The sequence below is a fragment of the Plecotus auritus genome (genome assembly GCF_963455305.1).
Source record: "Plecotus auritus genome assembly, chromosome: 2".
Lineage (NCBI taxonomy): Eukaryota > Metazoa > Chordata > Mammalia > Chiroptera > Vespertilionidae > Plecotus > Plecotus auritus.
In genome coordinates this window covers 21,858,292-21,871,802 of record NC_137771.1, presented here as the reverse complement: position 1 = coordinate 21,871,802, position 13,511 = coordinate 21,858,292, and the positions used below count along the sequence as shown (strand labels likewise).

General features: G+C 47.3%; 1 protein-coding gene across 4 annotated transcripts in view; it reads left to right on the top strand.

The window, feature by feature from the left end:
- CSMD2 (CUB and Sushi multiple domains 2) overlaps nucleotides 1-13,511 on the top strand; it is a gene marked incomplete at its 5' end in the record, with an annotated part of 547,039 nt that overhangs the window by 434,167 nt on the left and 99,361 nt on the right. For all 4 annotated transcript variants that reach the window (XM_080658115.1, XM_080658114.1, XM_080658113.1 and 1 more), the window contains 3 exons: nucleotides 1,310-1,448; nucleotides 5,025-5,212; nucleotides 13,284-13,478. In XM_080658115.1, the coding sequence (XP_080514241.1) occupies nucleotides 1,310-1,448; nucleotides 5,025-5,212; nucleotides 13,284-13,478 (522 nt within the window). The remainder of the gene's footprint in view (nucleotides 1-1,309; nucleotides 1,449-5,024; nucleotides 5,213-13,283; nucleotides 13,479-13,511) is intronic.

Sequence of the window (13,511 nt, the reverse complement as noted above, 5' to 3'; positions counted from 1 at the left end):
CACACTACTCATGACCACTCAGGTTTGCTGTTCAACCATGTTAGGACTTTTATGGCCTGGCTTGAAGACCTACCATTTTTAAAGAGACCCTGTGGAGGGTTGCTCTAGCCCTTTAAGCATTGCTCTGAGTAAAAGCTGCACTGTGAGGCAATAAATATTGCTCATCTCTGCAACGGGCCAGCGGCTGCTGTTCAGTTCAGCCTTGGATACAGGCTTGGCTCCCACCCCATGTCCAGTCTTGGATTTTCTGACTTCCTCTTGCACGGCTCTCCATGCTCCCGTGGGCTCACTGTTTGACTGCTTCGCTGCCAATCTCAGATGGTGCGTCGTAAGCCACAGTCATAGTCTTGGCCATCTTTTCCTGTTAATGACCCCATCTACTTCTCAGCCTCCACTTGACCAAACCCTCATGCTGCAGGGCAATAGCCCGGCCAACTAGTGCAGAACCTGGCTCAGGATCTGGGAAGGGCCCAGGGGACTCTGGGTAAGCAGCCTGCTGTATCGCTAGCCACCTTCCCTCTCCTGCCAACTGGGAAGGCCTGTCATCTGGGGAGGGAAACCACCGTGAACTCATGGGGATTTGTAGTCTCTCCATACGGCTGAGGCGTACATGCTCTCTTGGAGAATGTCTTTTGGAAAATTGGATGGGATCTGCAGCCCCAAGCAGGTGCCAAGAGCACTGGCAGTGTAGGAGGCTGGTGCACTTGGCAGGTGAACATGGTAATGTTTGCCACTCCTGACCAACTGCACCAGGACTCGGTAAATACGCGCAGTGCCCGCCTCTCCTGGAAAGTGAATGTGAGGCAGTGGGCGGAGAGCAGGTGTTTCACGGGTTTGAAAGATGCATGATGGCTCCAGGTATTGACTGCTTATGGTATGCCAGGTGCTTTCCAACATCAAAATCTTTGCAGCCACCCCAGGAAGGAGGTATTGTCTCTTTTTGCAATAGAAAGACACTGAGGTCCAGAGAGGTTAGGCCAGTTCTCTAACGTCATACAGCCAGGAGCTGGCAGAGTCACAGGTTTTGTTTTTGAGTCATTCCTTCAAGTGAAATTAGCCAATGAGAAATGAATGGCTCGGTGGCATTTAGTGCATTCACATTGTTGCGCCACCACCGCCTCTAGTTCCAAAACGTTCCATCCCTTCAAGGGGAAACCTCAGATCCATTACATTCCACCCTCCCCTTGGCCTCCAGGGCCAGGTGTCATCTCAGGTGTATCAGACTCAATCCCTCCTCTTCTGTGCCTACAAATACCCATTAAATTGGACCTGGTGAAGGGAGCGTCTTACCCTTGTCTTCTCTCCTCAGCTCCCTGCGGGGGAGACTTGACGGGACCCTCGGGAGTCATCCTGTCTCCAAATTACCCAGAGCCCTACCCGCCGGGCAAGGAGTGCGACTGGAAGGTGACCGTCTCACCAGACTACGTCATCGCCCTGGTATTTAACATGTATGTACCTTTCCCTGGGAGGGAGACGAAGGGTTCAGAGCAGCTAGGGGGTTCAGACCTGGGTGTCTGGGTGAGTATACACAGGTCTGCCTTGAGTGCTTGGCCCCGGGGAGGTGTAGGAGCACCAAAACGAAGAGACCCAAGCATTTACGCAAAGTCTCCTATGGGCCCAGAATGGCGCTCAGTGGCTTCACATATATTCTTACTTCTTTCTTCTTCTTATTATTATTATTATTTTTTTAGCTCCAAAGCTCTTGAGATTCAGAAAATAGGGCCTTGCTGGATTCTTGTCTTCTGCCCTCCAGCATTTTTTCCCCTGCTCTCACCCAGCTCATTCCAGCTCGCTCCCCAACTTAGAAACAGGCTCAGGTTTTTCTCAGGTGCACCCCTATGAAGCTCCCCCATGATCTCCTTTATTTCTTTTAAAGGCAAGCTCTTCTAAAGAGTTGTCTCTGCTTTTCTCTCCTTCCTCCCCTCCTTTCACAGAGAACCACTGAGAGCTAATCTCTGCCCACGGGCCTGCTGGCAACTCTTCTAATAAGACACCAGCGAACTGGTTGCTAAACAAAGTGGAACTGTCCATGTTTTATCCCCGGCACCTCTTGATCGCCCCCTCAATCCCTACTCTGCTTCTCCCCTTGGGTTTTATGCAATTGCCCCTTCCTCCCGGTTCTCAAACTTCTTCTGTGAGTGCACCGCTCCCCCCTCATGGCCCTCTTCCTTGGCCAGGCCATGTCTCAAGCCATTTCTCTTCTCACCCACACCTCCTTCCTGGACAAGCTCATCCACTCCCAGGGCTTTTCTCTCCGAAACTGCCAACTCCCCTCAGCCACCCGCCCAGACATCCTGCTGAGCTGCAGCTCATACATCCAGCTGTTGGCTGTCTCTGGTGCTGCAGGAGCCTAGGCTGCAACACACAAGCATATTGCTCCTCCCCAGACAAGCTCCATTCTGAACGCGGGGGCCTGGCACCATCATCCCCCTTCACTGCTTCTTTTATGAGTGACCAGGGTGTGGAGCCTCTGCTGCCTTAACACGCCTCCTGTTTCCCCTCTGGTGCATCCTCCCAGCTGCTGCCCTGGTTGCAGTCTTGTTATTGCCCATCTAAATTATGACCCTAGTATCCTAAGGGGTACCTCTGCCCCCATCTTGCCTTCCATGCCAGTCTCTTCTTTAGCTAGCCGCAGAGTGGTCTTGTCTGTGAAAATGCTACATTAACCACCCTGTTTTCCATTTTAACGTGTGGTAATACTTCTTAGCAATCAGGAGTGAACTCCTGGTGCCTGCAGTGTGAGTGAATCTCAGAAAGAGCACCCTGAGCAAAAGGAGACAGACACACACGAAAGCACATAATGAATGATTCCACTTACATGAAGTTTTAGGATCGGCAAAACTTGATATGCATGTGTCAAAGCTGGTAGAGCCGTGCACTTAAGAGATGATCATTTCATGATGTATAAATTACATTTCACTTTTAAAAAAGGAAACAATAAATAGATCCTTTATTTTAAAATCCTACACAGCTCCTTCTTCCCTATAAATTAAAGTCCAAACTTGTGAATTTCATTCTAAGCAATCTGTTTGCTGCCTGCCTCTCTATTCAGTGCCCCCACCGCAGTAGAACCTCACCCATCCCGATCCCTGGGCTCCAGCCAGACTGAAGTACGAGCAGTCTCCAAGCCTCTGCTTCTCCCTTCACAGCGGCGTCCTTTTCAACCGCTGAGGGTCTTTTCATCTCCCTGGGCTCAACGCCAGCTTGGCCTTCACAAAAGCTTCATTTTCTCCTCCCGAGGAACTTTGTGTTGTGACCCCATACACCTGTACAGACTTTAGACTTTGCTGTATCAACTTCACATCCATCACTTCCTTTAGCCCCAGCCCCATCTGGAAGAAGGGGTGGTGTCTGACATATCCCATGTCCCAGGCACCTTGTACAGTGCCTGATCTAGGAGGGTACTCAGATAAAATGGCAGGGACAGAGAAAGGTAGTTAGGAAGTGGTGGAGCCATAATCTGTGACCAAGACTGACCAGGTCTCTCCCAGGTGACTTGTAGAAGAGCAGGTGGATGGCAGCTGAGTTATGGTGCAGGAAGACCATCCCACCCGGCAGTGGTGGAGTGACCCTGCAGCTGACCCAGTGTGAGAGGGTGCCATGTAGGAAGGAAGTCATGCATGTCTGGCTCTACCCCTCATCCTCTCTCTCTGCCAGCCCTATCCATCTGACCGAGAGTTGCCATGGCCCCGCCCTCCGCCACACGTCTCAACCAAAGGGTGGGACTGCGTGGCATTCTCAGTCCAGCCAAATGGAGTATCTGAGTATCCCAGCCTGTGGCTGGGCTGTGGCTGAGTTTGCATCAGAAATCTGTTCTCTGCACACTCACTTCCTTGTATTCTGCTGTTTTCACCTTTGCATGCTCAATTAGTTCCAATGGCCTTTGCTGGATATATACCTAAGAGTGGAATCATAGCATCATCAGGCATATATTCAGATCTAGTAGATATCGTGAAACTTTCCAAAGTGGTTGATCCCAGTGGCTCCACAGTCTTGCCAGTCCCTGGTGTTTTCCATCATTTTCACTCTCTCCATCCCAGTGGGATAGATTACATTCAAAAACTCTAATATTCCATTTACTAAACTGAGTCAGTTTTTTAAAAAGATTTTTCTCCTCACACCATAGTCAGGATTGCTAAGAAAGAGGCACAGCTGTGGGTGCCAGGAGTGGGGTGGTAGCAAGTCCTCAGGAGAGCGAGAGCTGGCTCAGGGACACAGGAATGAAGCTAGGGTCCTGCTGGAAACAGGCCCTTCCTGCCTGGGAATGGCTCCCGGGCCGGCTCTTTCCCTCTTGAAAAAGCAGGTGCAGCGTAGCACAGAAGCAGGGAGGAGACCTGGGTTCTGGACCCGCTCCGACTGACCCCTGGGTGTGTAGAGTTGGTAACTCATTTTCCCTTCTATGCATAATATAGTGAATATAGACAATATTGTATTATAATCACCAAACTCGTTAAGAGACTCGATCTCAATTAGTCCAGCCACTAAAAAGAAATGATAATTATATGAGGTGATAGAGGTGCTAATTATTACTACAATGGCAATCATATTGCATATATAAATGTATCTAGTCAACTTGTTGTATGCCTTAAACTTACACAGCAGTATATGTCAGATACATTTCAATTAAATTTTTTTTAAAAAGAGGATGTTCCGTTTCAGCTCCAGCTTTCTGAATGCTGACTCTGGAATCTGCCTCCTCTGCCCACGCCTGCTTTTTCCATCTTCTCCACTCACTGGGAAGTGGCTGGGGCCTCATCCCCCCGGCCCCCCCACCCCGCCCGCCCCGCCAGGAAGTCTCAGGGTTGGGCACCCGTGGGTGGAGGGCGTGTTGTCTGGGAGGCCTGGAACCAATCCCCCACAGTTACCAAGGGACAGTTGCATTGAGATGAGCATGTAGTTTGTGTCTTTTATTCTATGATATGACATAAGTAATGGAATTTTAGATGTTAAACCAACTTTGGTTGTGCCCAATACAAGCCGTATTTAACCTTGGTGGGGTGGGGTGGGGTGTTTTTGTTCCCCAGCTTTAACCTGGAGCCTGGCTATGACTTCCTCCACGTCTACGACGGGCGGGACTCTCTGAGCCCTCTCATAGGGAGCTTCTACGGCTCCCAGCTCCCCAGCCGCATTGAGAGCAGCAGCAACAGCCTCTTCCTTGCCTTCCGCAGCGATGCATCAGTGAGCAATGTTGGCTTTGTCATCGACTACACAGGTAAGGGCGCTGGTGGCAGAGATGACTGAAGGCAGGGCCCATCAGACCTGCCCGAGGGAAAGCCTAGGGTAGGGGGAAGAGCAATGGGCTGATCACCACACAGCAGCGCTGCCACCTGCAGAACACCTGCCTCCCCCGTGGCCCTCCAGGTGGCTTACCTTTCGCACCCATTTGCCCCAGGCCTGGGAGAAGAGGCCAGCATTCTTTTTACACCTCATTTCTATTTTCACATCATTCCTCCCCTTTTCTCGATTTTTTTCTATGATGATCTTTCATGGCTCTTCAATCTCACAACCTCAGCCCACACATATCCACTAACCTCTTCCTGGTCACTCCCCCGCATTCGCTGAGGATTCTGATGTAAACCTCAATCCTCCTCTCCACCCACAGCCTCCCACCAGCCTGGGTAACTTCTGTGCGCATATGGACAGCTCATCAAACCCCTGGGGTCACAGTGCCTGGGCCTCTGTCCCATGGACACTCTGGCACCTTGCCGTAGGCTAGACACGTTCTGATACTTCCTGAGCACATTTGGTCATCCCTCCAGTTTTCCCATTCTTTTATTCTCATTGCACTTTTGGGTTAATTAAGACAAGTTCAGTACTATAAGGGTCGAGAGCAGGGGTCAGCAAATTTTTTCTTAAAGAACCACATAGTAAGCATTTTAGGTTGTGAGCCACATCATCTCCATCACAACCGCTGAGCTCTGTCCTTGTAGCACTAAAGCAGCCGAAGACAAAATACAAAGGAATGAGTGTAACTGTGCTCCAATAACATCTGCTTACAAGAACAGGCCAAGTCCCTGCCTGGTCTAGACTGTCAGATTGACTGAGCTCAGGCCTCATGGCTACCACTTAGCAATTGAGCGGAATTGAGCAAGTTTATTTAACCTCTTGAAAACTCCAGTTCCTCATCTATAAAATGATAGTAGACTAATTCTTACCTCACAGAAATGTAAAGATCAATGAGTTCATGCATCAAAGCTCTTGGTTCGGTGCCTGGCACATATAAGCATCCCATAATGTTCAAATAGGAGCAGTCATAGTTGAGTAGGATTAGTTCCAGGCTCTCAAGCACTCCACTTTCTTCTCTCTTTGTGACCTTTTCTTCTTCCCTAATTATCCCAGACACCGTTATCCAAATTACAACTCCATTTCTTGCTTGATTTGTGGGCTTGGCAAATTATTATCTCTTAGAATCCATCTCTCTTATCTCTATCTATCTAATTATGTTTCAGAAGGTTAAAATTAAAAGGTATCACATACTTATTATATGTCTGAGCACAATATCCAGTCTGTACTAAAGACTCTACAGATAGAGGTGATTGATTTTGTTAGTGTAACTGTAACCCAGGTGCACCCAGGCCTCATCAGCCTGTGTGCACAAATGGACTCACGTGACCAGTTAAAAATAAAAAAAGTTTCTGGCTCCTGTCCCCCCACTTGCATAATGTGGGACTTCAGCAACCTTTCAAACTGCTCTCTAATTAAATAATTTTGGCAACTCCTGGGACTATCTCACATGAGCTCACAAATAACATCAATCATAGTAATAGCCAACAGTGTCTACCAACTGCCGGCACTGTCCTGAGCACTGTGCACCCATCTATTCATTAACATCCTCATAACTATCGATTGTCTGCAATTTGTCAGATACAGTTCTAGAAGATGCTTGGCGCACAGATTAGACATGTTTTGCTTGTGGTCTTCTTTCCTCATGGGGCTGGCCTGGGCCTCTCTTCCTGCAGACACCTGCCATTTGCTAACCCTCCTGGACTCATGCTGATAGCACAGCAAACACTGTCACAGGTGATGGAATTCAGAGGACATGACTTAGACAACTTAGACACAGCCTGTGACCCCATCGCTCCACCCACCACCATCCACTGCTATATTATCATCATCATCATCATCATCATTTTTCTTCTTAATCATCTCTCTAATCACAACCTCATCAGTACTTTCAGTTTTCCTAGCCTGAGGTCCTTCTATTGTGTAAACCTTTCAAAATGCACCCTTTGTTACACCTATACCCAAAAAGCTGAACACAGCCAGAAAAAGTCACACAAACGTGGCACTTGGAGCCAACTCGGATAATGTCCTTTAACCCCAACCAAGCCTTATCAGCCACCAGCGTGACTTCTGACCTGTCTCACCTGAGTCTTCTACTTGATGGAGATTCTAAAATTTCACCCCAGAAGTCTCACTTTCAGCCTCCTTACAAGATGACTCCTTTTCACCATCCCTGCATATAGTAAGTTACTGGTAGAAACTCCCTCGGCTTCCTCCCTAGTCATCTTGTTCAGGGTTATCTGGCTGTGGCCACCTCTCCCCTAGATCTTCTCCACTGAATCTATGGGCACCTCCAGGTCCTCTTTCCCACAGCTGCCCTTTCCACTTTCCTCTGTTGGGCTGAAATCATATCTAGAGGGGTCGTCAAGTCCAAAACACAGCCCCAGAGAATAAGACCTACCTAGATGCCATCTAAGCCAGCCAAGGGACTGAAGGAGGCCAATTACTGGGGAGAGCAGAGGCACAGCCCATCCATGCATCCTTCACCATCTTATTAAGATCTGTGGTACCTGTACTAAGATAAATGTGTCTGTTTAGGGTGGGAGGTACCCGGTGAGACCTGGAGCTGCCTCCGTCTTCAGATTTCACATCTCCTAATATTAGTCACCCCTCTGCTATGTCTCTAGTCTCTGCTTGGGTAGCCTATTTGCTGGGACCCAAGCACCCCTGCCTTACCCTGTCTCCTTCTCCCTGTCCCAAGATCCCAGAAAGGGTCTACTGTGCTGCCAGATCCTATGGCCTCAACCAATGTGAGACAGAAAAAAAAAAAGACTATTATAGAAAAATAAATAAACTTAACGGCCAAACTAATTTAAGCTAAAAAGCGTTCTAGGTTTTAATAGCACAGATAATGAAAACTTCCTCAAACTGAATTCCAAAAGGGGGTGTATTTTTGGAGTCTGAGAGCCCTAGAATAGGAAGTGTAAGGGACTGAAATCAGGGTGGGAGGGTCAGAGGTTGGGATTACCCTCCTCTGTCTCCAGGACCCATGAGTCTCCTCCCTGCCCCTTTCTGAGTATTTGCTCCATTCTCCTCTCTGAAAAATAATTTTCATTGCTTCTCCATTTCCTAAGACAAGTGTGGCTGCCTCACTCTTGACTCTGAGTCACTTTCCAGTCTGCATCCAAATTCTGAGTCCTAGAAGACCATCAGATTGACCAGGCTTACGTTAAACATCATAGAATTAGGATTTTTCATAAGGAGTTAGGATAGATCAGGAATGTTTATTCATTTGTTCAATCAGGAAATCGTTAGTGAGAACCTACTATGCGCTGCACACTGTGAAAACAGAGCAAAGTCCCTGCCTCTGGGGAGTTCACTTCCTAAACTGACAGACATTTCTAAATGAGAAGTTGGCGTTGGCAGCCCACCTAATCATAATATAGAGATGGGTGGTTTCTTGGTATCTCTGTTTCAGTTGCTCCTGGAAAGTGGCTGTGGTGTCAGCCATTTCTAGACAGGCCTCCTGGGAGATAATTCTGGATGCAGTCATGTCATTTGTGTATTTTTTGAGACCATGCTTTGAGGCACTTTTATCTGAATTCTGCCTCCTGGGTAGATTTTACCCTTTGCTAGAAGAAAACAAAAGGAATGAGGAGGGTCCTTTCTTTTGGATACAGTTATTACAAAGGAGTCCGGGGGAGGTTATTGTCAATCTCCAGGCCAGAGAAATCGACAGAATAGGTGGGTGGGAATCTTTATTCTCATCTTCCAGCAGGTGTGGTGGCCTCTTCCTGGGCAGGGACAGACTAGGACATCCATGAACAGGTGTAGAGATCATTCATCCATTTGATAAATGTTTATTGAGCTTCTACTTCGTGCCACACCCTGGGCTGGGTATGGAGGATACACCAGTGAGCAGAATGGTCATGGTTCCTATTCTGAGGGAGTGTAAAGGTGAGTGAGGGAGACAAACAATAAAGAAGTAGATAAATTAGAAGTGAGAAGCATGAGAAGTTAGGGAAGAGCAAGCTACTCTGAGGAAGAGAAATGAGGAGCCCACTTCAGAGTGGCAGTCGGTAGAGGTGAAGGCCTCGCTGAGCAGGTGACATTGAAACAAACAAAGACCTACAGGTTGAGAAGAGCAGTGGTGAGATGGTGTTCCAGACAGAGGGAAGAAGAGTTCAAAGCACATGTTAGAGAATCTGAAATAACTCAGGAAAGGCCAAGGTGAATCAACCAGGACTGGAAGGTACTAAAAAGTACGTATTTTCTCTTTCAAGCCCTCGGAAGTGACACTGTGAGCCAAGGAGTTGCAAATAGATTTCCACACCCGCTCTCACCATCACCACTGTCACCACCCACCACTGCCATTGGCCTGCCTTTCTAAATTCAAAATGGAAATCTCTTCATTTCTGCCTATTTTTAAAATAACACCTGTTGGGAGGAAAAATTCAAACAATACAGACGCATATAAGATGTACTCTAAAAACTTACCATTCTCTGTTACTACCACCTCCTGAGAACCATTAATCATGGCTTGTTATCTCATTCCAGATAGTTTATATAAAGTAAATTCTAGACTAGGGTTGGCAAACTTTTTCTGTAAAAGGCAAGATAGTAAATATTTTAGGCTTAGCAGGCCAGATGATCCCTGTTGCATCTGCTCATCTCTGCGGCTATAATGTTAAAACCGCTGTAGACAGTATGTAAATAAATGGGTGTGGCTGAGTGCCAATAAAACTTTATTTACAAAAAAAGTAGGGCGCCTGTGAATTGTAGCTTGCTGATCCCAGTTTTATATAAATGGAATCACACCATGTGTACTAATCTATAAATGGGTGGGGTTGGTTTTTTTTTTTTGGGGGGGGGGGTTGGCTTTGTTGTTTTCTGTGTGTGTGTGTGTGTGTGTGTGTGTGTGTGTGTGTGTGTGGTTTTGTTTTTGTTTTTGTTTTTGCCCAGCAATATAGCCCTTGGTCATCTTTCCATATCAGTATGCAAAGACTTCCACTATTCTTTTTAAAGGCTGCTTGTATTTCAGTGGATGGCTCTATTTCCACCTCTTTAATAGTTCTGGATTGGTTGAGGGTTTGGGTGGTTGTTTTCTTTTTTCTTTTCTTTTTTGCTTTTATTTGCTACTACAGCATTTAGAAATGGCCCTTTTCTGTTAGGATAAGAAGAAGCTGGTTTTTATAATTTTTTCCCTTTTTTTGGGGGGGGGGCGGGCTGGGTATTATTTATTATCATCATGATGTTTTAGTCATTTAGTTTTATCATTCACAGCTGAGCTCTGGTTTGGCAGACCGAAGACCGAATTTTGGTCTTAATTCTGCCTATTAATAGTTGAATGACTTGAAAGACTTAGTTAGCCTGTCTGATCACCACATTCCCCATCTATAACCTGGACAGCAGTATACCTGGCCCTGCACACTTCAGAGGCCACTGTGATGTACAAATGCAATAACAGGTTGGAGAGTACTTTGAAAATTACAAAGTGATATTCCTATGTAAGAAGCTATCATCATTATCATTATCCTAATCATTATTATTAACATGATAATGATACAAGGATGAGCTCTTCTGGCTCTGACATGTGACTATAGAATAGAGTCTGTAGTTGGAACCATTGATTTTCCAAGCCCTGAGGTGTTCAGCCAATCAATTCAGCATCCATTTGTTCAGCCTCTATTATGTGTCAGATACGGCCAGCCCTAGCACCAAGTTCTGTGCTAGTTGCTGGGATTCAGAGAAGAATAGGTGATGGTCTCTGTCCTCTATGAGTTCAGAACCTACTGAAAAGAAACATACTTACCCAAATTACAAGTTAGTGCCATGCATGCTATAGTCAAGAAAAGAAAAGCAGAATTCTGCCAAAGAGAAGACAGAGTTCAGAAATGTGCTCAAGAGAGGGTGGCATTGGAAAGTGCAGGAGTTTGCCTCAGAGGAGGGAGGAAAGGACTTGTGGACACAGTGTCTAGTTCTGAGGCCCAGTGCCAGCGCAGCAGTTACCTATAAGCTGTTATGAGGTAGAAGTTTATTCTACTTCCTGTAAAAGAAGTCTGGGGACTGTCATCAGGGCCAGTGAAGTGGCTCCACCTAGGTTCCTTTGTCTGCTCTACAATGCTAGTGCATGGCTTCAATCCCAAGGTTACCTCGGGATCCAAGGTGGCAACTGGAGTTCCACCCATGATGTCTGAGTTCCAGACCAAGGGATGGAGGAAGGAAAGGAAGAGGGAAGGGCCAAAGAGCATTCTCTGAGCTGTCACCTTCCCTTAAGCAGCCTTTCTAGAAACCCCACACTTATCCATTTAATTATATATTGAGTGCCTACTATGTGCCAGGCACTGGACTGCAGCAGTGAACAAAACTGAAAAACTGTCCTTGTAAAACCTACATTCTAATGGGGAGAGAGAGAGAAAAATGAGGTAAGCATATAATACATGAGGCAGTATTGATCAGAGGAAAACAGCAGAGAAGGATGATGGGGAGTGTGGGGAAAGGAATATTAAAATTTTAAATAGTCAGGAAGGTGTCACTCTCCAAGATGATTTCCATCCCTAGAGTTCCAGCCACATTCAGAAGACATGGAGTTAAATCCTCAAAGAGGTGAGAGAAGTGGCCATGTGGATGGGGGAACATTCTGAACACAGAGGCCAATGTGGTTGGAGCAACGTTAGAAAGGAACAATAGGAGCTGAGGTCATAGAGGGGAGGATTGGAGGCAAAAACTGCAGGGGTTTGTAGGCCTGTAGGATTTTGGCTTTTCCCCTTAGTGAGACAGTAGACTATTATTTGACCTGACTGTGTTTATATCTCTTTGGCCAGACCTAGCTGTCCAGGAGGCCTCTTGTATAGGTAGCTTACAAGCACCAGGTGACAATGACAGCCATCAGCAAATTTCCTCTTGAGCCATTCATCTCTGAACTCTGATACTTTTTATTCTGGTTCTTTCCTCCTCAAATCTCTTTCAGTTTCTGAGTCCTCCTGCAAGGACTGTCGACACCTCTTTGTGAGCCCCCATATCTAGACCTCTTGGTAGCATAGTCTCTAGGACTCCAATGGAACCCTGATAATCAGTTGCATTTCCCTGATACTGCCCGGCCTCAGTTGTGTCCTGACACTGCCCAGCCCTGATGACAGGCCTCTTGACCATCAGTGGTCCTGGAACAAGGACGATGTGGAAAAGCAGCAGTGCATGCTGAACATGGCTCAGGATTTCCAGCTGACGGCGAGGGAGGCTGTGAAGATTCCGGGCCCTGGCTAGTCCTGTAATTGCTCAGGCAGCATCAGGTTCACTTCGGTCCAGTGCAGAGGGACAGAGTGGGTGCCTGTTAGGCACGTTGTGGTATGCCTAATTGGGAAGACATATAAGCACACTAGCCAAATGGGAAAATACTATTTTAATGACCTAGCCAGCACCCAATGCCCCAATGTAAAGCTCTGGAAAACTGTGTTGGAGACCCAGACTTATCCCAGTCTAAAATGGGTTTTCTACTTTCTTCCTAAATCTAGTATTGATACCCTGGTGCTCAGAAGTGCCTGCAAGGTATGGATATGACAGCCTGCAAAGCCAATGCCAGTTCCACCTCCCCAGCCAGCAGCACAGTTGTAGGCAAAAGAAAGAGAGGAAAAGAAAGCAGCCTCCAAAAGTGAGACAGGAGGCTGAGGAGGCCTGCTGTGCTGCGTGTGGGTGGTCTAAGATGAGCAAAGGGATGGACTGTGCCTAAGCACTGACCTTCACCGCAGTGACCCTGTCTGCAGCTGGGATATGATCCAGGACCCTCAGCTCCTGCCAGTCCCAGCATCACATGCCTCTCCTGGGAGAGTGGACTAAGGGATGAGAAAGCTCCCCACAGGTTTACACAGTTCCCTCCTTCATAGTTCAGGGCAAGAATGCGGAGCGAGGAGGTGAAATTTCACTCTGCAAGATGATTTCCAGCCCTAGATTTCTAACCATATGTGCTCTGTGGCTAATTATAGTCAGGGTTTCCTTATGGCTGCTGCACCATGGAATCAGTCCACTAATGAGTGCTGCATATGTGTATGTGTTTCTTTTCCCAGAAAACCCACGAGAGTCATGCTTTGATCCTGGTACAATCAAGAACGGCACACGAGTGGGGTCTGACCTAAAGCTGGGCTCCTCCATTACCTACTACTGCCATGGGGGCTATGAAGTGGAGGGCTCATCAACGCTGAGCTGCATCCTGGGGCCTGATGGGAAGCCTGCGTGGAACAACCCCCGGCCAGTGTGCACAGGTAGGGGGGCCGGGGTGGGGAGGGAGAAGGAGG